The 25,252-nt window shown below is 43.8% G+C and overlaps 1 protein-coding gene across 2 annotated transcripts in view; it reads right to left on the bottom strand.

Annotated features, from left to right (window-relative positions):
- The window catches only part of MICU1 (mitochondrial calcium uptake 1), an 82,262-nt gene that overhangs the window by 45,187 nt on the left and 11,823 nt on the right, over nt 1-25,252 (bottom strand). For both annotated transcript variants that reach the window (XM_057381091.1, XM_057381092.1), the window contains exons 4-6: nt 17,956-18,142; nt 12,379-12,541; nt 4,204-4,247 (exon numbers count right to left, since the gene is read on the bottom strand). In XM_057381091.1, the coding sequence (XP_057237074.1) occupies nt 4,204-4,247; nt 12,379-12,541; nt 17,956-18,142 (394 nt within the window). The remainder of the gene's footprint in view (nt 1-4,203; nt 4,248-12,378; nt 12,542-17,955; nt 18,143-25,252) is intronic.

Genomic DNA, 25,252 nt, shown 5'->3' with positions numbered 1-25,252 from the left:
GGTAGCTGAAGATACTCACTGCACTGGTCCATGATATGACCTGCATCATACAGTAGTAATGAATTCCAGATGTTTTASCAGCCCTTAGAGACACCATCTGAAGTATTTTCCTTGTCTTTCACCTCACTTGGCATTACTTTACRGCATCCCCAAACATCTAGAGATGTAAACATAAGTGCTGGCAGGAAATACTTAAGTCATAAATTTAATTAAAGGGCACTCTCTAATTACTTACTGCAGGAGGGGAAGCAGTTGCTGGTAGCTCGAAGGCTTTTGTTCTTATCGAGCAGTAGCAAGGAATTCTCCCCACAGGAGGAAAAAAAAGAGCAAGTCAAGTGTATCCTAATTAAACTAATAACCTATCTAGAGTGGGGCTTTTATTTCCTAAATAGGATAGAGGTCTCTTAAAAACTCTCCAGCTCACCCTCCCCTTTCCACCAGGACTCACTGCTGGAAACTCAGCTTGGAGACCTGGGAGCTCCTGTGCTGGCTCACCAGGGTGGGGACAGAGTGGGATATGCAGCTCATGATTCAGAGCAATAACATGAACACCACTGTTTCTTTATTTCTTTGAGAAATGAAGCTTGTCAATCATTAATGCATAAGCAAAAAAAAAAAAAATCCCATCGATAGAGAGAGGGATGAAAAAAAGAAAACTTTTAACAAAGTCTGCACGACAATTTATGTAACATTAATGAAGCTTATGGCAGGTCAGACGTGGTAAGAAATCTATACTACTTAGTGAGAGCATATTCATCACTAAAACATGAGATATTTCTCCTACAGATGGGTTAAAAACACATGCTTTCTCACTGCCAAATGCAATAGGGAAGAGACAGTGGAAACACAGCAGACAGACAATCATGGTCTGGGCACCTCCACACCACAGCACCCTGAGACTGTGTCTGTTCTCACATCAGCCTTTGGCTCAGGCTCCATATGAAATGTCTACAAGATGATTAATACCCTTTTTCTACTCTGAATGAATAGTAATCAATGCCTCTTTCCCCCTACTTTGCAGAGCTTGCTTCCCTAGGGAAGAAACCACCACTCTTAGACAAAAACAGAGCCACAGGTTGTTTCCCTGTACGCACACAGCCCAAAAGCATGAGCCTGTGCTGGCACGCAGCACATCTGACCAAAGGTTTGTGCTGGATGAGTGTCTCCAGGGTTTTTGGTCTTGCATGAGTGAAGAAAAAGCATTTAGCCTCAAATTACAGGAGCACTGTTGCCATTAATAAGGCAGTAAYGTTCACCTCCCTCTCCAGTAACTCTGTAAATCATCAGTAGGAAGAAGGGGGGAAGGAAGAGGGGATAAACGTGGATATTTTCACCATTGCATTCAGTCCCAAGCACAGCAAACTGGCTCAGAATCCTGACACAGCCWCAATACAGAGGCACATCACTCCCCAAAATCCTTTGGCAAGATCAGTCCTGATCACCCCACAATAGCCAGTTAGCTGTTTTGATGGTAGTTCTACCTACATAAAATGGGAAAGGAGAAACCTGACACAGCCACGACACAGAGGCACATTGCTCCCCAAAATCCTTTGGCAAGATCAGTCCTGATCACCCCACAACAGCCAGTTAACTGTTTTGATGGTAGTTCTACCTACATAAAACGGGAAAGGAGTAGCTCATACATCATCTCACTAATGCTGCAGCATTTAGATCTTGAACATAGACGCTCAAAATTCACACTGACGCTTCAAACACTGTCCTGGAATATGTAATTAAAATGCAACTAACTGCATGGTCACATTAATTGAATCTCCTAAATTACTACTTGCATGCMAGCCTGCGTGCAATCTCTGCCTGGAACTGAAATCAATCCTCTCTCTCACTCTTCAGCCAGGATCTGGCCTGTGGATTATCAGTGCTTTTGAGCAGCACTGCTTGCTTGTGTCTGACTGCTCACAAACTYCTTTCTCCTTCAAAAGGGAGAGGAAATTTCCAGTGATCAGGCCTATTTCTGAGAAGCACAAATCCCATTATCTCTGTGTGATATCCATGGGGATGCTTAGGGGAACAGTGATGACCCTCTCACCCTTCTGCTTGTGCTCAGAGCTCCTCCAGCACACAAAAGCAAATCCCCTCCAGGTAGAGGCTGCTTTGATAATCCAAGAGGAATGTGTTGCTGGAACCAGGCAGAGAGAGAGAGATGCAAAAGGACTTTGCATCTCAGTGAAACTCAGAATGAGTGAGGTCAGCTCTGCAGCACCTCAGTTGTGCTTGGCTGACTAAAAGCAGTGTTATTTTTTTAAAACTGAAACCCAAAGAAAGCAACAAAATGAGAACAAGCTGCTGTCAGATCAATCTACTGTCAGCTTCCTTCATTACCAAGGGAGAGCCAAGGCCAGCTCATTTAATGTTCTCCTTAAATTATCCTCTCACCCGGACATTACCACTGCCCTAACAGCCATAGCCAGATGTAGCCAGTCCCAAGGCATCTTTAAGAGACAAGAACCTCTATTTCTTCATTTTCAGAGCACATTGCTTCCAGGGTGTTATTAGGCTGTGGAAAAAGTAGGTCCCAGGAGAAGATAATAATAAAGCAAAGTGCACTGCAGCCCCCTAAATCTGCTGCCTCACTTTCAGGCAATCAAACCACAGCAYGGAGACATCCAAGTGCAGCAGCAACATCTGTAAGTTATATAAAAATCTGTTTCAGTCTACTACAGGTCAGASCCCTCGCTGTTGAGGGGCAAAGCAACAGAAAGTTGAGTTCAAAGGGATTGCCTTTGGATCTTTTATTCAGAGTGCTGGGATTCGCCTGCAGAGCGCTCAGGAACAGAGGAGCGATTAGCAAAAATAGTGTGGGATTCAGCACTTCTTCCCTACAAACAAATCTTGTTTATGTAAAGCCTAAGGGATGAGGGTGATAGCTTGACAAAATAAAATGATGAAAGTGAGCAGATGCAAAACAGACTGTCATGAAACCAGAGAGAGAAACACCGGGTATTTTGCAAAGAATATACGTCCTTCCTTTGGCGGGGTTGTTTTTTTTCAATCACAAAAAGCAGACATCACGTTTGTGGCAGAGGGGAAAAGAAAACAGGTGTTCACGACACACTTTGGAGCTTTATGTATCAAAACTGACTGCCAAAATCCACCTCCCAGTTGTCTGTCTTCCAGCAAAGCCCTGCTCTGCTGCCTGGGTAACCAGCACACTCGCCCATTGCTGACGATAGGGACCCCAGGTATTTGATCATCTTGTTGTTACCTGTCCCTGCTAAACACAAAATAAGGATTTGCACATGTTCAGCCCACACTGTGTTTATATAAAGCTTGAAATGTCRTTTTTTCCCCTCAGTGTTGAGATTTTCTAGAAATACCTGACACTCTGTGTCAGGTGCACTGTACAGCAATAAGGGGTGAGATGCTGATGTGCTGATGTCCCTTTGAAAGCTTTATTTTCGGATGACGCAGGTGAAAATGCTGCTAGAAGCTGGAGAGCCATCATGTGCTCATGGTGATATGATAGAAAATTAACCAACCTGCAGTTCTCTGCATCAAGGAGTCCATCTGAGCTGCTAGGCCTGGGGCAGAGCTGCCTTTACTACACCAGTGGGATTTACAGCGGGGATGAATTAGCTCTGTGATATCCATAAGAACAGGTGGGATGCTACATGAGCTCCACTTTCACMGGGAGACAAAACTAGATCAGAGCTTGATTAAGATATTACCAGCACAAACAYTCAGAAGAGTTGTGTACTGCTGCAGAAGGGCCTGGGGTTCAAAAGTGGAACAGAGAAAAGCTGTTTGATAGGGTGGAAATGGTTGGGATGCAGAAAAAAACATGGGAACACCTCCTTCCTTCAGGAATCTGAAGGTCCAGTAAGTTTCCCCTGAAATGGTTTAACCTGTGGGGCTTTCACACAGTCAGAAAGAACCAGCAAAGAAATGTGATTACAACCCGTGATTTCCCAGCCCGCCAGATGATAGGAAGTGGTAATATTCTGTAAATAATGGTAATAATAGTGGTAATATTCTGTCTGTAAACATTAAAATAAGGTTCTTTTATAGAAATTATCTTTCTGTCATTACAGAAAAAGCACTGCAATGCTACTGAACAAGAAAAAGCTCACAAGAGAATGCTTCACACAATTAATTTAACTTATACCCTCACACAGGTAATAACCGAAGGATTCTAGTTTTAAAAAGCCATTAAATAAAATACATTTAATAGTCTAACGTGCTCACCTTCCCATCGTARCGTTTCACTATGAACTGGTCCAGGCCCAGGTCTGCAAGACAAAAAAGATATACTTAAAAACCGATAGATCTTATCCGGAAAAGTATGCATTGTGCTTTGAGGACTGGAAAGTAAAATGCAGAGTCTGAATAACATCTGTAGAAACTGTAAGGAGCAGAAAGAAAATTTTAATTGGTTTTGTACATTTTGTACTTTGCATTTTGAACATAAAAACCCAACAAACTTATGGAATCAGAGAAGAAAAGCTCCTTTTATCGCAAGGCCAGCAAGAACTCAGCAATCAGTACATCTCAAGAGCCTGAAATACCACCCCAAATAGATCCCTGCACTATTCCCAGGCAAACGTTTCACCTGTGACTCTTGGTGATTTTAATAACACCTTTTAAACACCTCACAAATGAGAAAACAAAGATATGTTCCCACAGTTAATTGGGATATCCCCAGATAAATCCAAGGCTTCTTTATATTTGAGTATAAAATAAATAGATTTTAAAGGAGATGAGCTTAGATGCATTTGTTGGAAGTGGAGTTCTTCAGCTGAATGGGAGAAAGTCAGGGAGAGGGATTATTTATACAAATAATCTCTCATACCTTCATAAAATGCTTGTTTTATATTGAAGAGGGAAAAAAATATCCCAGCCTTAGCTGAGTTAAGGCTGAGTTAAAGCTCTCATCTAACCCACCATACCCAGCAGGTTGCATCTAACACCGGTGACTGCACGTACAAGCAAGACAAAAATTCAGGAAGATTAATTATCTGAGCTTTGCAATCYAAAGTCAGGAAGATGCATCCTGAGAAGAAATTAAGCAGAACTCAAGCCGAGCATTTCCAGTAAAACTCGGGAGAGCACAGGCTGATTTTTGTCGCTCTGAGGAATAAAACCCTTGCACAGAGCGACGTCCCGTGCATTTTCTGCCACTGTTTATGGTAATTAGCACATCCTCATTTCAATTTAAATTAGAAAATAAGATGGAAAAACCCAAATAAAGCCTTCCCCGTGCCTGCTGCATCACCTGCTTTTGAAAGAGGATAATGAAGCCCTTACTGTCTGCTGTAAAGTTTCTTGGTATGGTGCAGAAAATGGAATTATTCATTACTCCAGGGTGACCCTGTCGCCCTTTGTGACCCAAAGCAGCTGCAACTCCTCKGCCACCAATTTCTAAGGTCAAGGCAATTGTCGCAGGGCTTTCTGCATTTGTGAAAATTCCAGCCAGAAAGCACCTTCTCAATATTTYGTGGGCCTGATAACAATGAAAATTGCATATTCATACACATTTTCAGACTTTCATCTTCTGAATTTTGTCCTCCTCCAAGCTATGGGTATAAATGCAATAAGTACTGGTGCATTTAGAGGAAGGATTTGTCTGATAAAAGTGATTATTTTACTACAGATATTTTATGTGGTCAGAGCTCACCCCTGCCCATCCATCTGGATAGTAACTTAAGCCCAGCTTACATCCATGTGTCATAATACAGTAATTTCTCAGGAACACCTCCTTTTCCCATGCCAGGAAATGCTGCTGAAAGACAGATCCCTGACAGCCTGACATTATACGWGTACTCATGGAAAGCCAAAAAAAGGACATGGGTTAAAAATAGCAAGTGAAAGTATGTCTTAATGGCACCCCCTGCAACTGGACACTGCGAAAGCAAACAGCAGAGAGCCAAAATTAATGGATGCTGTGCAGATGAACAGCAAGAAAAAATGAGATGATAACTGTTTCCTATATATTTAAATACCATACCTATTTCCAAATAATTATCATAAATATTTATGTAATAAATACATAGGTAAATAATGGCCCCTGGGCTGTTCCAGTCATGGGGTGGCCACAAGCCCAGGGCAGTGACTGTCCCCGTGTCAAGGGCTATATCTTGTTCTAGAGGGGCTGGAGCRTGTCCAGGGCAGGGARYGGAGCTGGGAAGGGTCTGGAGCCCCAGGAGCGGCTGAGGGAGCTGGGAAAGGGGCTGAGCCTGGAGCAAAGGAGGCTCCGGGGGGACCTTGTGGCTCTGCACAACTCCCTGACAGGAGGGGACAGCCGGGGGGGTCGGGCTCTGCTCCAGGGAACAGGGACAGGACAAGGGGAAACGGCCTCAGGCTGGGCCAGGGGAGGCTCAGGGTGGACATCAGCAGGAATTTCTGCATGGAAAGGGTGCTCAGGCCTTGGCAGGGGCTGCCCAGGGAGCTTTGGAGTGCCCATCCCTGTGTAGATTGGCTCTTGGGGACATGGTAGAGTAGTGGCCTTGGCAGCGCTGGGCCAATGGTTGAACTCCAAAGTGTTTTCCAACYCAGATGACTCCACAATTCCACTGCACACACAGGCACATGGGTTCCCACCAGAGTTTTATGGTCACCCTTCCTTCCAGCCGCGCACAACGATGTCCCCTCTCCGCTGCTGCACTAATTAAGCTGCACACTTAAACTGATCCTGGGAGAAGAAACCAATTCAAAAGCTTAAAAGAGGCATTTATGTTCAAGGCATACACTTTATACATTTTCCTTTTGCCAGTACAACTTATTTTCTTTTTTTAAGTACAATTTATTTTCTTTTTTAAGGACATAGCTGCCTGTTTTTTCACAAGCCTTTAAAGTTGACAAAAGCAAACCAACAAAGAGGGTCTGTTGCCTGATGCCTGGGATCTTTCTTTAAATTACACAAAAACCCTGAGAGGCTTTTCCTCCAAGATGCTACAATAGGAATTCAGTGTTTGCGTAGGCTGAAGAGCCAATGGAAACACTGCATGGATGAGGACGAGCACARCTGAACAAGGAAAGGGAAGAATGGGAATTTTTACACCTCTGTTCTTCAAAAGGCACAGTRCTATGTTAAAGCCCTCACAGGATTGTGCCACACTCCCCAGACAAACAGCCCCTGGCTGGGCTATTGCTGCTGAGCTGCAGGAACACAGGTTAATAGGCATGTTTAACCAGGAWAAAAGAGCTTTTCCACCTTTCACTGAGGAGCAGGGGCTGAAATAGCATTCTCCCAGAAGTGGATGAAAGGATTTTCTTCAAGAGAGGCAGCAGTGAAATCCACCACTCATTTCAGGAGGATACCTGGCTGCCTCAAGCTTTCCTGGGACACACCCCATGGCTACTCTGGACTGCAGTGACCACCCAGAGAGTCACTCATCATTTCTGTTGTACAAACCCCGAGTTTCCACCATGACCTGCCCCAGAATATGCTTTTATTTACCTGAGACCCTGCACAACATCTCACCTTTCCTTACACATCCCTTCTGCTCCTGCAGCCCAAGGGCTCTGCACCAGCCACTCACTGCCAGCACTATTTCAGTGCCTGCAGTGATTTCCAAAACAAGTTTCCCTGGAATGTTTAACCACCACTATTTATTACTCCTGCAAATTCTGATACCACCTATCAGGTACCCTAAATAAACAGSAGCACTGCCATGGAGTACCTGAGCWCACAGTACTACTAGAACTGTTATTTCATAGAATTCTGACACCATTCACTCACCAATACTAGGGRTACAGCCTGCCACTTTTATTCATGTGATGGCATTTTCACAGCACTTTAAAAATAAAAATGATTCAATATAAAGCAAAAATCACTGAACACTCGCTGCCTGCCACAATGGGGAAAAGTGTTCAAYAGCAGAATCATATTCCCCGCATTTACTTCTCTCATTTTGGGCTGGGGAGCAGGCTTTAATGGAAAAGGAATGAATTATGTAAAGGAAAAAAACACAGAATGACTTGTTCTTACTCTTGTTCAGCAACAGCCAAATCTAAAATCAAATGCTTATTATATTCCCATTGATTAACAAAAACATACTTCCCATGGATTTTCTCAAAGCCAGCTAATTACCACACTTGATAAATATCTAGACAATTACTAAGCTCTTCATGTTATCTTGTAAAAATAAATCCATAGGCAGCAGGTTATAGACTGCAGTTCTAAAACACATTTAAAAAACAAGCTTCCAGGAGAAGGACAATTATATTATGCCAAGAACMCAGTTGAGATCAATTAGAAACCATCATGATTTCCTCTGGGATATCAGCAGCTTCTCACTGATGGAAAAAGCTTTTCAAATCCTTCCAGTCTCGATATCCTTGTCAAATTTTTCACATTATTTGGGTAACATTCACTCACGATCTGTTTTTTTCCCCACTGCTTAATATATAATATAGACTCTTTTTTGCCAGAAGAAGAATAAAAGGACTAATTATGAAGACTGAAGAGCCTGCTAACTGTGCTTGTGATGTGCTACATTATGGCAGGAGAAAATGCTGGAGCAAGTTTCCCCCTCCAAAGCTGCAACCCAGATCCTGATTGCTGTACTCAGAGTATTTCCCCTCTGAATTTCAAATGTAATCTGTGAGCAAACAATGAGCTGCCTGAGATTTCTCAGGGTACAAAGGCCTCGAGTTTGTGTTCCAGTCCAGGACTGTTTTGTTCAAGGAATGAAGGATCAAGGGACTTGGCTCTCACCTATCTGCTCCTACCCCAACAGGGCAGACTCCCCTGCATGCCTAACACACCTGAAGAACTGCACCAACCTGTCACCAGTATGGGAAGACCTCATTTATTTGATTTTTAGCACCTCTCACTCTTTCTTGGCTCTTTCATGGGGCCTCATATCAGGCATGACAGACTCAAAGATGATTCTTGCCTAGKAATTATGTGTTTCCACAAAAAAAGAACCCCAGCTTGTACCTCCGAGTTACCTCTCACTTGCATCCTTTCTCTGAAGACCTCTGTGCAGAAGAACACAGAGTGAATTCCCAGCAGGATGGGAATCCCAAATCAACAGCTTCCTTCTAGGTCTTAAATATCCAAGCTGACCACTCTATGTAACTTTAGGGATCTATACCAGCCCAGGGAGCTCTCCCCTCCCCTGTGTGCTGCTTGCCATCTGGCTGCTGGTTCTACAGAAGATCAGCTCCATATTGCAGAAACTTTAATCAAAATTACAAATAATCACTCAGGCATTGCACCACCCCAAAAGCCAGCTTGTGCTCAGCTGCTCATTAAGTTCAGATACGGAAAAAATAAACCACTTCTAACAGCTCTGATCCAGCCACCAGGAATCAGCTCTGCCCTTCACGGCTCCTCTCCTCYGACACCATCCCGTGCACAGAGCCTACAGGGGCACAGCTGCTGCTTCTGGCTGAGCTTCAGCAGCATGYTTGGGGATTCTTGAAATCAAACAAAAAGCAACCCAACCAAAAAAAATTCCAAGAGTTCAGATATTTGAGTCACTGCTGAATATGTGATGAAACTGCAAAAGCATCTTTCCTGTGGCAGGAGTCTGGGATAACTGGTGAGGATGGAAGAGCAGRACTGGCTTGGGAACAACCTGCCTTCATTACAGCAGGCTGGGATGAGCTATAAGCATTTTTTACTTCTTTCAATCTTTATTGCAAAGGCCATAAGAAAACTGGTACTGGCTTAGCACAGCACAGCTCCTTCTTAGTCCAGGATGCTCTAAATTACTCACTTCCCCCAGGAAAACAATCAGTGCAGAATGGACCCAGRTAAACCTGGGAAGATGGAGGGAACTCTTACATTTCCCACCAGARAAAGAATATTTCCAGCTTATTTTCAGCTGATTTGGGAGTAGGGTATCAACTGAAGCACCAGATAGGAAGCAGCCACCCCTGCTCATCCAGTCTCAGAGCAAAGTTATCTCTCAGGTATGAGAGAGRATGTGGGAGGAAAAAAATAATACAGGACTGCAGGGAGCAGAAATCACCACCCACGCTTCTCCTGGCACTTGAACTTTGCAGACAGCACAGAAAGAAATTGTTTTTTTTAAAGCAGCTTTTGAGTTTAATGCCATTCTTTGGCTTCTTCTGACAGACGGCTCCAAGCTCAGCAAGAGCGTGTCAGTCCTTAAGCACAGCTTGCCTGCTTGGGATGCTGTGGCAGGAAGCTTGACTGAAGCACAGAAAGCAGTCTACAGCAGCTGAGCAATTGGCATTCATTTTCCCCAAGCCAGCAAAATGCAGGCTAGAATTAAGCTGACACTTCATTGACAATAAATCAAACTTTCCCCTACGTAATCCATAAAAATGAATCAGGCACAAGATACCTCACAGTAGATGAGCAGTTTAAAAATAAATACAACAGGAACTCTGCTACCTCATTACTCCAGATCACTCATATTCCTCAGTGTTTTCTCTCCATAAAACAACAGAGGCATTTACAAGAAGTTACTCCCTGAAATTACGACCGGCAGCTGGAGCACACTGAAGGAGCCTCMAAGAGGTTTCCAGGAACCTCAAACCTCAAAGAGGTTTCCCAGGAACACACCAGACTACATCACAACCTAAGGAACMCCTTGGGAAGAAGGCAGGGTGCTCCAGCCCCAGTGGAGGGCACACCCAAGCCATGACTCAGGGAGAAAGCAGCCCCAGCATTTCCCAGCTAACCTGTAACCTAAATTGTCCTATGAGTCAAAAGCACCAGCAGGGCATGAAGTACAGAACTCATGTGGCCAGCAGATAGCACTCTTTGTTTCCAATTTCTGCTCTGAAAACCAGACCTATCTTCCTTYTGATTTTTACTACCAGCTTTAAAAACATTGGAGAACAAGATTATGGCTGGTTTGACTTTATTGTAGCAATAAGTGTTTTACTCTTCTACTGTTCATTATGTATTAAAAAAACCCATTTACTGTGACTGTGAGGATGCACAGAGCTCGTAAGGAAAAACCACCCTCGAGCTGCTCCATCTAGRAGCAAATCCACAACAGTCAGAGTCCTGAAGACAAATTTTTCAACTCAACCAAATCCAAGATGCCCACTCTTCTGCTCTGCCTGCTGATGGGCAGCCCAAACTCAGTTTCCACTCAGYATCTCATGCCACTTGCCAAGGGCCCCTCAGGATCACTAAGGCCACTTTCTTTCCCCACAAGTTGCTGTTTGTCACTGACCAGCAGCATCTGCAGGCATTTAAAGGCAGTGACAGCCTCACGGGGCCATTTCAACGGCTGGGATAACAATGGGAATAAAATGGGAAGCTAAGACTGATGACTTAATGACTTATTTCCCATTAGTCACCTCTGCTTGTCTATGAAGAACATGTTTGCTGAGCACTCTTCCACCTGTTTTCTGAACACACCTTAAAATGCACCAAGCAGATGGAAGAAGGAAAAAAAACAGTCAGATGTTCTTGAAACAAAACACAGGATGTTTTCAGTTTTTAAGCTTCCAGACGGGCACTACTGCTTTTCCAAGTACCAGTTCAAGAAGCTTTAGATAGACAAGATGGTAACCTACAGCCATTTCCAGGACTTAATGGAAACCTAAATATCTATTCACCTCCATGCYTCAAACACTAATGCCAGGATTATTTTTTTCTTTCCTCCTGCACACACTTCATATTGATATTTTCTAGGCAGCAGAGTGCACAGTATTTATTTAGCAGCTGTCATTCAAGATATCAAAACAGTTTAACAATCTGGACATAAACCCCACACTCAAAAAGTTAACATTTGTGGGCTGAAGTTCTTTATTAATGCCTTCAGAGACAAGGGTTGTTTTAATTTGACAAAAGCCTGTTTCATTCTTTGAGATACAGTGTGGGAGACCAAGAAACATGATCTCCCGTGTCTCAATCCAAATACAAATCTCCTCCAAAATGTAACACAGCAAAAGCCTCCTGCCACCCCACCAACACCAAAYACTCAGGACACAGTTTTCCAGACARGAGCAAGGTGTCTGTCTCCCACTTGCTGCCTGCCAAACCTCCACAAGTACCATGAGTGATGTGCTTCTCTGCAAGCCACAAGGAATTTGAAGATGGCAGAGATGAGCCCTACCCTGATCAGCAGCACCACATGGGGCTGCCTCAGCCCCTTTTGAACCATTTAAGTMGGAAAAGACCTATAAGATCATCGASTTCAAYCTTTATTGCTGAGGTTTTCCTTGCCAAAGCAACCTCCTTTTGTAGGTTTAGGAAGTGTTTCAGTTAAAGGTAATTTTCCCTGTTAAATACAGGAAAAAGGCATCCCCATCTGCTCTTCAAAGGCTCACACCAGCCAGATCTGCTTCACTACAACATCATTTTGGGAAGCCTGGAAGGGCTCAGGCTAATTTTGGGCTTGGGGCAGGAGAGCTTCAGGAGGTGCTTCCTAGCCTGGCAATGCCCAGGAGAGCTTAGACTCTGATCACCACCCACACATCACTCACTCTCTGGCTGTTTCTCATTGGGGGTGATGGATCTCACGAAATCCTGCGGGGTCATGAAGACCTCGGACTCGCCGTGCTCGTTGATGACCTTCAGCGTGGCAAAGTATCTGAAGATTTTGTCTGGCGTGGAGTAGGCTCTGATCCTGTTCTCGTATTCCATCACCTGGAAATGAAATTTAGCCAGCATTAGATGTGAACTGTTCCTCCTCCACACTGACTCTTAGTCCTCAAAGGAATTTGCCACAGGACAACTTGAATGCAGCAACACAACTCTTGACTCTTTTGGCATGATTTCTTTCAACAATCCTTTGAACAAGGAAAATTGGACATATCAGCTGCTGATGTCCCAGGATTAAGAACAAACACAAAAAAATCTTTATTATGAATAAATTTAGACTYTTCATGATGGCAGAGGAAAAAGAACTTCACAAAATCCCTGCAAGTGCTTTAGAAACATAAGCGTAAGAAAAAGCACTGGTATCACATTTGTGAATCTAAAGCAGCTCAACATTTTAACCACAGTGWTGAAGGGTTTGATTTGTGATTAATATATGAAGTTAAAAAAAGACTTGGAAGGCTGGGAGAAACCTTTACTTTCAAGCAGAGTATTGGAAAAACTCACTTGGAGCCRCAGCTGGTTGCTCAGTCACCCAAGCTCATTTTTTCCTCTTTTCTATCACATTGGCAGAATTCCCCAGAAACTCAGTCCTCTTCTCCCCACCAATCTGGCTCTTGTTAACTCTGCCAGCAAAGATTTTTTTTTTGTACCTAGAATCGTTTTTTCCCCACACAGCTGGAATTAATCAAAGACAAGAGAAAGCTTTTCTAAACAAAATCACAACACAAGGCCACAAGGGTGGAAAAAGGCATAGACAACCACACTCCATCATGTATTAGCAGAGGAAACTTTCCTCCTTACTTCAGCTTTTCATTCCTGCATTATATGCCATGTTTAACAGCCCATAATGTACTTGAAACCTGCAGYTGGCCAAGAGCCACAGGAGGGAAAAAACCCAAGGATGCGCTGCAAGAGAACAGGCAAGATCAAGGGTACTGCCAAGGCAGCTGTAGATCTTTCCTGGCTTTGCTCCTGGTTCAGCCTTGTCCTTAAACTCCAACAACTTCCTCAGTCTGGTGTTTATCAGACACAAAYCACCCTCTCTAGCTTTTCTTATTTCTAGGATAAAACAAGCCAAACGTTTTGAATCCCCCAAGCCACGCTTTGGTAAAGCAAAGCCTCCCTCCTCTATATTTGTCCCAGCTCAGATCTCCAGCAATGCAACCACAGATGCAATTATCTATAATGACAATACCTAAAGCATTCCCCCCCTCATCTCTGCATCACCCCAGCTTTTYCATAATTCACATATCCTTGCATCAACCACTACAGGCAGTTCCCTCCCTACCATAGGAGAAAGTTTTTGTCCCTAAGCCCTTTGCACCTATAATCAACAAACCTAATCCCACTTTTATTGCTTCAGTCCACAAGGTTCTCCACAGATAAGGGCACTGGAATGAGGGCAATTGCTTTATTGCCCAGTTTCAAGTGGCAGTAAAAGATGACACCCACTTGCCCACCTCTTCCTGGCTTTGTCTACTGCTCCCACCAGGCAGAAGGCAGCTCCTTACYACAAACTGATCTTTTTCCTTATGGGTGCAGGCCCATATCTCACTGCTGCCTGAGCTGTTCTCATGAAYAACACCCCACCCAGCTTAATCAGCCAGAAACAGCCCGGTATTTTTACCTTCAAGCAAGACAAATAAACCCAAGGACAGTATGAAACCCCAGACTGTAGCCATGAGCAGACACCACAGATAACGACCAGCTCTCTCCATCCATGGCAACCCTTCACCATAGTCTGCTTTCCAGTTAAAAAAACTCATTAGCTAAATTTTCCAAGCCTGTCGAAAAATTTCTTGCAAGGCATTATCAAATGCTTTCTCCCGACCCAGCTAGGCAGAACTCAACAACCCCACTGTTGCACCAAAGACGGGAGTCCTGTCATCTCTGCCAGTAAAACCATGTTTCGTTTTATCCCATTTCATTTCATATTCATACAGGCTCTTCCCTCTGGATCCATTCGAAGTCCTTGCTAAGATGCTACTGTCAGGCTCATTGCTGTCAGCTGCTTCTCTCCTCATGTTTAGAGTATTTAGAGTATTACCTCCAAAGCAACAACAGCTTAGTGACAACATGGGCTCAAAACCACATCTCCTGTCTCAGCTTGCATCACTCTAGACCAAAAAAAGTAGAATCTAAACTGCTTTTTAGCATCTCACTGGCTGCTTTCATCACAACTGAAATCCCACTTCTTCCACAAGCTTCCCTACAAGAAGGCAGCAAATGCAGCCACACTTTTCCCCTTTGCCTGCAGCTGAACTGAACATTWCATCATTCTTACTAATGAGCTAATCAGCTGGCAAAAACTGACAAATGTTCCAGCCCATCCCTCTGACTGCAAGGCTGGGTACAACACGAAGCCAGGTCAAGAAAGGAGCAGCCAAGATCCTGCAAATGGGAAAAAMCTCACTAATTCAAGACTGGGTGCTAAACATCAAGTGGGTGCTAACAGGAGTGCCTTGATGCCATGACACCAATCTGGAGATAAGAGCCCCAAGTATTTAGGCGCATGTACCACCATTTGTGAGAAGTTTCTGCACTGCTTCAAAGCAACCTGGACAGAAAACCACGCCAGGCAAGTGTGTCCCCTCCTGATTTCTCACCTTTCACCAGTATACATCAGTACTCAGTGAAAGGGAGACCAGCCCAAAATTCTCATCTTGCCCCCAGAACTGCAGCCTCATGTGCTCAGGAACCTCCAGAAAGATGATGTGAGCCAAAGTGAGAAATCCCTTTTTTGCATTAATTAGTAGAGCATGTACTGGAGGAGAAAGACAAGTACGTAATCCCTGCTGCTCTACAAGACTGAGGATGCTGTTGAGACTGTCAATGTTTATGCTAAGCCTCAGGTTAAAAGAAAAAAAAAAACCTAAATCCTATACTGACATGAAAATAAAGCTCTAAATTAACATCTCAATGCACTTCCAGAGGATCACCAGGGCCTCTCTGACCATGCAATAGCACACATATTAACAGGGTAAATTAATTAGGACTCATTTTCTTTGTGCTTCCTCCTGTGACACACACCCAAATGAAGGCTCAGCAGGATGAACATCCCAAGGCAAAATACCTGCAGGACCCAAACACTGCCAGTACATCTTGATAAGTCAGCCCTACTGCTGCATACAAACACTTTTAGCAAGTTAATTAACATATCAGCCCGCCCCCATCATGTATTACAGCTCATTAGTCTTCAAACTCTACAGGCACTCAAGTAATTTTTTTCCTTTTCTGCCCTGCACCCGCACAGACAATATGTGCTTGGGAACCATCCACATGCAATCCCAACACCTGAGAGTGGTTTATATTTCAACTTCCCCCTTGCTGGATCACTATCTACAACAGCAGTGTCAAACTTAATTTATTGCTTCGCCACTAATCATCAACTTCATTAAAAGCAACATTAGGATAACAAACAAGTGTTAAACACTTTCAATTAGGCTTCATTTTTTTCGCAAGGAAAATCCCACACTATTTTCAATTAATTATGAGAAGAGCTGGGAAGGGATTTTACTGTGGATGGTGGTGTTTGTTGGGTTTTTTTTAACCATGCAGAAGAGTTAAGAATCTCCAAGGTGCTACACAATTAGGGGAGCAGCCCTGATGGAGAGTCAGGAGCAGGGGCACACCTTTCCCTGTCATCTGAGCTGGCCACATTCAAASCCAGCTCTCCCGAGGTGACTCACCCCAGCAACTGCTGCTCAAACACGGACGGGCACCTGGGAGAATACCTGGCACATCCTGCATTTCATGGAGCTTATGCAACATTGGCATTCAGGCYACACAAGGTACACTCTGTCTCCAAACAGTGCGGAAAAGGCTTGTGTTGACAAAAAGATGAGRAGGGCTGTTTTAAACAGGGCTGTTCCCAATGAAATTGCTGCTTTGGAGATCCTGCTGTCAGAGGGAGGCAGGCTGGGATGAAAAGGGATCCAGGCCACACACCRTTGCCATCTTTTGGGCACACCTAGTTTGTGTCTTATTTGGAAAGCATGGCCATATTCCTCCCTGCCTAGTTTGGGAAGGAAAGAGCTGGTCAAAACAGGCACATCTCTAACAACTGGAAAAACAGCCCTTGCCTACATAAAAACTTCCTCTGGCTTCCCCAGACAGCAGCCACGTCAGGCAAAAATCAATCTTTACGCTCACTGTATTCAAAAGTAAGAGTGTGGATGAAGAGGGACTGCGGTTTGCTCTTTGCAACCAGCCTCCATCTGCTGACACTGGAAAAAAACAATAACCTGCTTTTCTTGAGTGCTACTGGCAAGAGTTGAAGCTGTCAGAGCACCTGATACCCAGCTGCCATGAAAATTAGCAGCTTCCAAGAGCCCACATTCCTGGACAATTCTGAATATCTCAGCACAGTATCTTACTACATCACTGAGCTGCCACCAACGCGTCACAACAGGAGAGAGTTTGGAGCCCCAAATGCCACGAGGCACTTGAAATCTCAAGTTGTGTAATCTATTCTAACCAGGAACTGAAATGATTCAGCAGCTTCAAAGGAAACAGATCTTAATTTTTCATGAGAAGCTGTTAAGCCACTATATATGACCATCCACAATTTAACAGCTAATGAGATGCAACCTCCAGAACACAGGCTTAAAAATAATTATCAGAAGCAAATCATACAGAATGGGAGTAGATGCTCTTTACAATTCCTTTTTCCTCTTTGGTGCTGCAAAGATATTACATCATCCAAYACAGCCCTATAAAACTGACATCCAGATGGGCTTAAAAAATAAAATACTGCTGTCTGCCAGCTCGCTGTTACAGGACTCTGTCAGACCAAATTACATATCCTTTAATAACTATGGTTTCAGATAGTGCCAAACCAGTTGTCAGGGTTTTGAGGAGCCTAAAGCTCTTGGAATTGCCCAAAAGTGAAGGCAGGTCATAAGCTGACAATACAGTTTATTACTCAAGTTTTCCTCCTCTTGAAAACATGTCTGATCTGAAAATGAAAYAGCCATAAGCATCAAGAGAGAGCCAGGACTAACCATGAAGAGGAACTGAGGCTATATTTCAACAACTACCTTTATACAGAATAATTAAATGAAGAATTAGAGTACACCTTTCCCATAACCCTCCCTTCCACATTCATCCTCCGCTTCTTCCTACACACACTGGGTACATTCATACGCAAAGGGATGGACTCAGAGACACATTCTGAATGTCCCAGATGGCACCAATTCCCTGCTTTGCATGCACTATCCTAAAAACCATCAGGGCAGGAGTTTTGAAAATCCTGGACATCTAAGTGAAGGTGGGAAAAGAGCTCTCCATTTCAGAGGATCGGTGTATGATGCTTTCCAAATATCAAAGTTTCAACCTTCAGAAACTCATGGCAACATGCCAAGAAACTGGGTCCTCAAAACACTAAGGTCCTTTAGAAAATAAAGACAAGCACAGAGCAAGTTYTCTCTCTTGCAAGAGAGCACAGCCAAGTTTGGTACCTTGCGGTCCCTGAACCCAGAACGCTTCTTCTTCTTCCCTTCYGGCGGCGCCTCCTCCTCGCCTGCTGCCACTGCCCTCCTGCCCTCACTGCTGCTGCTCTCCTCCTCCTCCTCCTCGTGCTTCATCTTCTCTCCTGGCTCTGCCCTCGGGCCGTGTCTGACAGAGGAGGAATCTTCAGCGTAGGCCCTGTACCAGGGAAAAGAAAATGCCTGTTTAGGAAGTGACTGAGCAGTGCTAAGACTGCAACAAAATTGTCCTGCCAGGCTCCACYGAGTGAAACACTGGTTACAGTTCASTGGGGAGGGCTGCAAAGGAAAGGCAAAGAAATGACCAGTCCCCTTGGAATACAGTGAGCTCTCCCATGTTGTATTCAGATTTCCACCCCACACCAAAACCCAAACTAGTGGTCCCAGTAAGTTTTCCCAGTCCAAGAACACCAGAGCACATCCCTCAGGGAATTATCACACCCTCTCCCAAAAACCAGACATGCAAGAAACACTGGGAGAAGGGCATATCATATGCCTTCTAGCACTAAATTCCACCTCTGCTTCCCCAAAAAGATATATAAAGTGACAGAAATGTGTTTTATCATCAGCACTGCAGGATTCAGGAYGAACAACCTTTTTGTTTCAGCTCAGATGATTTATTTTCTATCTCCAGCAGCTGACAAGCTGTTTTATCCCCTTCTTCCACCAATGACTCTTCTAAACACCAGTGCTGCAGGATTTCTGACAACAGAACTGGAGYTGTTTATCCTCAAGGTGCAAATAAAACTCTGGCAGAGCGCAGGACCCCTTTCCCCTTGCTGTCCAAATACAAAGATCCTCAGGCAACTCTGCTCACAGACCAAGATTCAACATTTCAAATCACTCAGAGTCAGGAGCAAGGCACAGAACTGCGACTGGCAACAGAATGATTAAATAAAAAGCATGATAAATCCCTAAGCCAAACAATGCTCCGGATTTCCCATGCTTTACTTGTAAAGCAGTTTAGAATCAGACAGAGCTCAGACCACATTAACATCAGTGAAACGATAATCTCTGAGGATCCGTTAACATGTCACAAGCAACAAAGCCAAAGGGTTGACAAAATTACTTCTCTTTCTAACGGACTCAAACAGCTCAGCGAAACATCCCAGCCCGCCYATAATTTAAGCAAATTTGTCTTTACTGTGCATTCCTGGGGATTTATTTTGGACTAATCACAGGGTCTGGGGTGTACACACAGGTGCTGCTCCTTGGCCACTTTGGTACTGCCTGGAAGGATAAATGTGGTCATTTACAGCTGYGTAAGTTTGTTTTAAAAGGGTTGCCTTGGGAGAAAAATGAAAACAAACSAAGATTTTCGAAGTCTCCCAAGCTCTAAACAAAAGGCAACACATACTTCATCCTCCCAGTTTCCTGGAAAACACAGATGTGTGTAATATTAACAGAAGAGAGTCTGTGTCTGTCTCCCCAGAAATCACAGAACCATGGAAAAGTTTGGATTGAAAGGAGCCTTAAAGATCCTCTCATTCCAACCTTCCACAGCTTGCAGCAATCTCAGCACTTCCAAGAAGCAGAAATGAGGATAGGCGATCCATCAATTAATTTAAATGCTACTAAAATAAAAGACAACTCCTTATCAGCATCCAATAATTCACTGACAGTTGCAGTACAAGACAGATGGGAACAGGCTAAAGAACTGCAAACCTTCCACAGGACTGGTGGGAGAAAACATTTTATYAYTTATGGAATGGTTTGGGYTGGAAGGGATMAGYTCAGATAGGGGTTCAGAGGTTTCTAGTCCACAGCAGGACAGAGCACAGCTCCATTACAGGGGTCTGATGTAATAAAATACACAAGTGCTCGTGAATAGCAGCATTAATCCTGCCCTTTCACCTGAAAATGGAATTTTACACACTTTCTGCTCCGAAAAGGCCCTGAGCCGCAATTTGCCAATATATATCGTACAGCAAAGTGCCATCTTTAAAACTTCCACTGAACCAAACTTTCAGAGACAGGATCCAAACCTGGGTCTTCCACAAGTATTTTAAGCTAGGGAAATTAACTCCCTGGAACAGTCCAGCAGCTGATCTCTTTTGGAGAAGGAAGTTCATGCTGGCACTTCTACTGAAGCCCTTCCTGAAAGTTTAACCAGCACTGGCACATCCTTGAGGAGCTGTGGGTTTGGCTGGTTTATGTAGCTGCCAGCTGAGACTACACTGAAACGAGCAGCACTGAAATGGAAAGCCCTTGTGCAGGCAGGACACCCATCTTAAGCAGCTCTGAGGGAATCATTTGGGAAAAGGGGACAGAAAAGCAATAAGAAATCAATTCCTTATCTCCACAACTAAGCTATTCCATATGAAACATGCTGGAGAATAGCTGTATCAGGGAAGATTTGCTCCTGTAATGCTTAACTGACAGCTAGCAGGCCAGGGAAGGGATAGATGAAATTGGAAAATCAAACATTTTCAGCACATCCCACGCTTTCCTTCAATCCATCAGACTGTCAAGACAGTTGCTCCAGCGACACAGGCAGAGGCTGTTTGAATACAGTCAGCTTTTTTTCTGGTTTATCCAGGTAATTAACTCTGCTCCACAGTCAGATCACCATTCCAGCACCCAGGAAAATGAGCTGAGGAGAAAGGCATAATCTGTAGGCTACTTCTCAAGCAAGGTTTTAAACAGCTATTCCTCACCTCCAAAACTACTCACTGAATTAAGCACTGAAGGAGCAGCTCTCTATGTACACCTTCTCCTCTGTGTATTTTACCACCCTGTGCTGCAATCCTTGGCTTCCAACAACTGCAACTTCCACACTCAGCACACATTAAAAAAAAGTCTTTCAATGCAGATGTCAGAACATGGCTGGAAAAGCAAAAGTCCACAGCTCCTAAAATATCCACCCTGCTGGACTTCCCTCAGCCACTGAAGACTGTCCCCTCCCTTCTTTGACGAGGCTAACTTTCCAATGGAATTCCTGATGCTGCAGCTTCTGCACAAAAGGGAAATGAAAAGATAAAGCCTCCCTTCACTGTGTGCCAAGACCAGTCACCTGCCTCTCACCACGGAATGTGTCTGCCCTGGATCCTGAATTCTACTGCCATGCTTCAACCATCCTGGTCTCCTCTGACTTTTTTTTTTTTTACCCTCCAGTGAACTGCATTTGAATCAAAGACTATTTCCCACCCACTCAGCAACATATTCTTTGAATCCTTGGAGAAAGCCAACAATCAAGTGTAAGATTACTCCACAAAAAGACTGAGCTACCTCAGAGGCCTGCAATGATAAATCCTGCTTTAAGGAATCCTTCTTTAAGAGAACCAAACACATACAAGCATAGGATATACATCCAGGAAGGACCCTGGGACTCCCACTAGGCATTGGCACAACACTGCAAGCTGCAGGTCTTCCAATGAATCCCTTGAAAGTATTTTTCTTCCCTGAATGACAGAAGCAGAATAGCGTGAAAAAATCACAAAGCTTTGTGCCAGAGATAACAGTGCTCAGTTATTCTAATCCTGAAGGCAGTAGCAAAGTACTCAGCTATCAGTTGCTGCTCAGTCTGGGAAGGAAATGTAGGAGATCCAACAACAAGTTGGGTACTCAGGAGTCAGCARAGATGTTGGCACCACACAGGAAGCAGGAGGGAGGAATCCTGCCTGACACACGTGTTCCTCTGCTGACTAAGAGTTGCCATTCTCCCTGTATGTAAACATCTGGAGACATCCCAGGGAGGTTTAAAAGCCACTTAAGGCTTCAGGACTATCATGCAAAAATGCAAAAGCAAGTTTGGACATGACATTGATAAAAACAGGCAACCTCCAAGGATCACGACAACTTCCAGGGAGGAGCTCTCTCATCCTCAGCTGAACCATATTCAGTGACTAAATTAGCTGCCTGAAACTTTAATAAGAAATTCAGCAGAGATGATGAAGCACCACAACCCAATTTTTCAGGGCGTCACCTCACTCACAGGGTTCTTTACTACTTTGCCTCCCTCCTCATCTTTTGCATGCCACTCAACACTGACATATCTTGGCTCAACGAATTTGTGGCAGGAACTGCACAAAGGCAGGCACCCTAATGACACATGCTACAGCATCCTGATGCTACCCCAATATCCTTGGAAGCTCTAAATCTGGTATTTCTTAATCGAGGAGATGCTATCTTCATTTGCAAAAAGAGCTCACCACAGTGGGGTACAGGGCAGCTCCTGCAGCATCCGATCCTTTCCTTCCCCAGTGTCCATRGAAAAACACCAGCATGAAGCCAAAAGCCACTGGAGAGAACACAGGGTTCTTTCAAGACAGCATTCCCAGATCAACKTGTCTTGAAGTCTCAGGAAAAAATCCTCAGCACAGCAATCCCAAGAAAAACCTCTTGAGTGTGTCACCTCTCACAAAGAAATTTAAAAAAAAAATCATAGAATCACAAAATGGTTTGGTTTGGAAGGGACCTTAAAGGACTTTGTTCCATCYCCCCAACATGTAAACACAGCAGAGCTCTAAAAACAAAAATATTCTCACATGGATAACACCTAYAATTTTTCATCTTTTCTCCCTATATCAGGTTAAGTTGTACCYGACACATCTATAGCTATAAAACAAGTTTCTCCCCTCTTGACTATGATTTATGTGGTTTCCTTTGTTTAACGAGAAAAAAAAGATTTTAAAAAASTCTCCCTTTCAACTGGCATAAGATATTTCCAGCAGTTCTCCCATTAAAAATGTATTCTAAGCAAATTACTCCAAAGCCCCTAGGACACTGGTGCAAAAAAATCAATGCATTCTTAAACAGAGTTATAGAATCACAAAACAGTTTGAGTTGGAAGGAACCTTAAASCTCATCTAAKTCCAAGCCCCTGCTGTGGGCAGGGACACCTTCCACTACCCCAGRCTGCTCCAAGCCCCATCCARCCTGSCCTGRAAAACTTCCAGGGAYGSAGGGGCAGCCACAGCTTCTTGGGGCAACCTGTGCCARGGCCTGCCCACCCTCACAAGGGAGAATTCCTTCCCAGTATCCAAACTAATCCTGTTCTCTGACAGTGTGAAGCCATTCYCCCTTGTCCCCAGTYCCTCTCCAGCTCTCCTGGAGCCYCTTTAGGCACTGGAAGGGGCTCTGAGCTCTCCCTGGACCTTCTGCCCTCCAGGTGAGCACCCCCAGCTCTCCCAGCCTGGCTCCATCCARGCCATCTCCAGCTCTTGGAGCATCTCCGTGGCCTCCTCTGGACTCACTCCAACAAGGTCCATGTCAGTCTTATGTTGAGGATCCCAGAACTGGAAGCAGCAATTTCCAGAGCAATGCAGGTGTCTTGCCCTTGTTCTTACCACTAATTTACTTACAGAAGGGTAAGAAATGAAGCATTAACTCAATTATTTTCAGTCCACCAGGAACAGCACTAGGAAGACTCTGCTTGCAGAGAACCCTCTGTGCCTGCAAAGGTACCTTTGCTCCCTTATTGCACTCAATCCTAGACTGATTAACAAGTTTCGGCACCAAAATGCCAATTTAAGTGCTTTCAGACGCCCACAGATTCAGCCAGGAAGGATTGTGACACGAAGAACAGAACTGCAGCCATTTCCTAATGCTCCAAATGGATATCAGGAACTAGAGGGTACAAGTTTTACACCAGCATCAGTTACAAAATATTTTTGATAAACATTAAGCTTGCCACAAACTGTGAGGTTTAGTACTTCTCATATATTAGTGTCTCATTTAGAGTAGCCAATGACTGCACCAAGATTAATTTCAATTAATTCAGTTCATTATGCCAGTGCCCAGATACTTAATTGCTTCTCTTGCCRGCTGGAAATCCTCAGAGTTTAAGTTATTGCTGAGAAAGGGTAAACTTCATTAGTTTTCTAAGTTCAGCTGTTTGCACTGCTCAAGTATTCCTCAGCACRGAAAAACCGAGCAGCGTTAGCTACTCCTGTTGTGTAATAATTTAGAGGAGATAATTCCCCCAAAAGCAGGCAGCAGGATTTCCTGCAAGGCAGGGAAGGCAACGAGACCAACAATTCCCYACAGTGGACCAAACAAAGATCCCACCAATCCACCTCCCATCTCAGAAAGACACAATTAAGTCTTGAATCACACAACCATAGGATTTTTCCATATATATCTTTTCACTTGATTTCACTTCTACCTTTGTGTGGGCTTCCCTACCCCAGCACTGGTTTCTGCTGCTGYTCACAGCACATTTTAAGGAATTGGAAACACACTGATTTCAGGCTGCACCTGACAGTCTCCCCCTGAGAATCCCTGTCTTTCTTCACACCATTGTCATCTTCAACTTACCTAGCCCAAGAAACTTAAAATTTTCAACTGCCTGATTTGGTTGTTGCATCTTTAATGCYTTAAGTAAAGAAAACATATTTACCTGTTAGAACTAATTAATTATACTTACTGCTACTTCCTGTACTAACTCRGGATGTAACTACCTGAGTAACTCAGGATGTCATTATAAACATTCTGCATTCACCTACACTCAAACTCTACYAATCATTTAATTTACATATTGGAAAAAACAAAGGCAATCTACACTTCATCCCTCATTTCTTTAAACAAGGCTAAAATGCCCACTTGAAAGGTCATTTAAAATTTCCACAGATGTCAGTATGAAGAATTTTCTACATCAAACATATCAGTTTTGTTCCTTGTTTTATTCAGCAGCTTTATGCCAAGTAATTAAATTAATAYCACAAGCTTGGGTGCACTTTTATTTTACAGTTGCTGACATTGAAGATTTATTTCATGGCTCAGAYAGAAAAGGATTACTTGAAAGTCAGTACAAGTCTATTTAGTGCTTTATAAATTTATAAAAGACRAAGGAGACAGAGCAAGGAAAGACAAAACAAGTAATAACAGCAAGTCAGCCTCTTCAGATTGATGAGAACTGAGTCTCCTTTGATTTCTRTCAGCACTCTCAGCTAAACAAGGTGCCCAAGGGCCTTGGAGTACTCCAGGAGCCAAAAATCTCTCCCTGGAAACACCCCTGACCCAGCACTCCACCATCCTCCTAATAAAAGCAACACCAACAACTGAAAATTCAGCTGGTTTTAAAAKCAGAGGAATCTGCAAGAGGAGGGAGATATTAACGCCATGTCTCTGGGACAGTTTTACGTGGGACACGATGTCCTACCTAGTTCAGGATCATGCTGAGGATAAGATTTTAAGTGGAAAACCACTTATAATACCCTGCTGGAAAAGTGGTGTTATCCTGGCCATTCCCTCAGAGGCATTCTGGGGATAAAGAGGCACTGACTGCATCAGTGCAGATCATTAGCAGAATGCAGCATAAAACGACACT

Source organism: Malurus melanocephalus, unplaced genomic scaffold (genome assembly GCF_030028575.1).
Source record: "Malurus melanocephalus ecotype Western Australia unplaced genomic scaffold, MMel_1.1 scaffold_491, whole genome shotgun sequence".
Classification (NCBI taxonomy): Eukaryota; Metazoa; Chordata; class Aves; order Passeriformes; family Maluridae; genus Malurus; species Malurus melanocephalus.
This window is presented reverse-complemented; position numbering and strand designations above follow the sequence as displayed.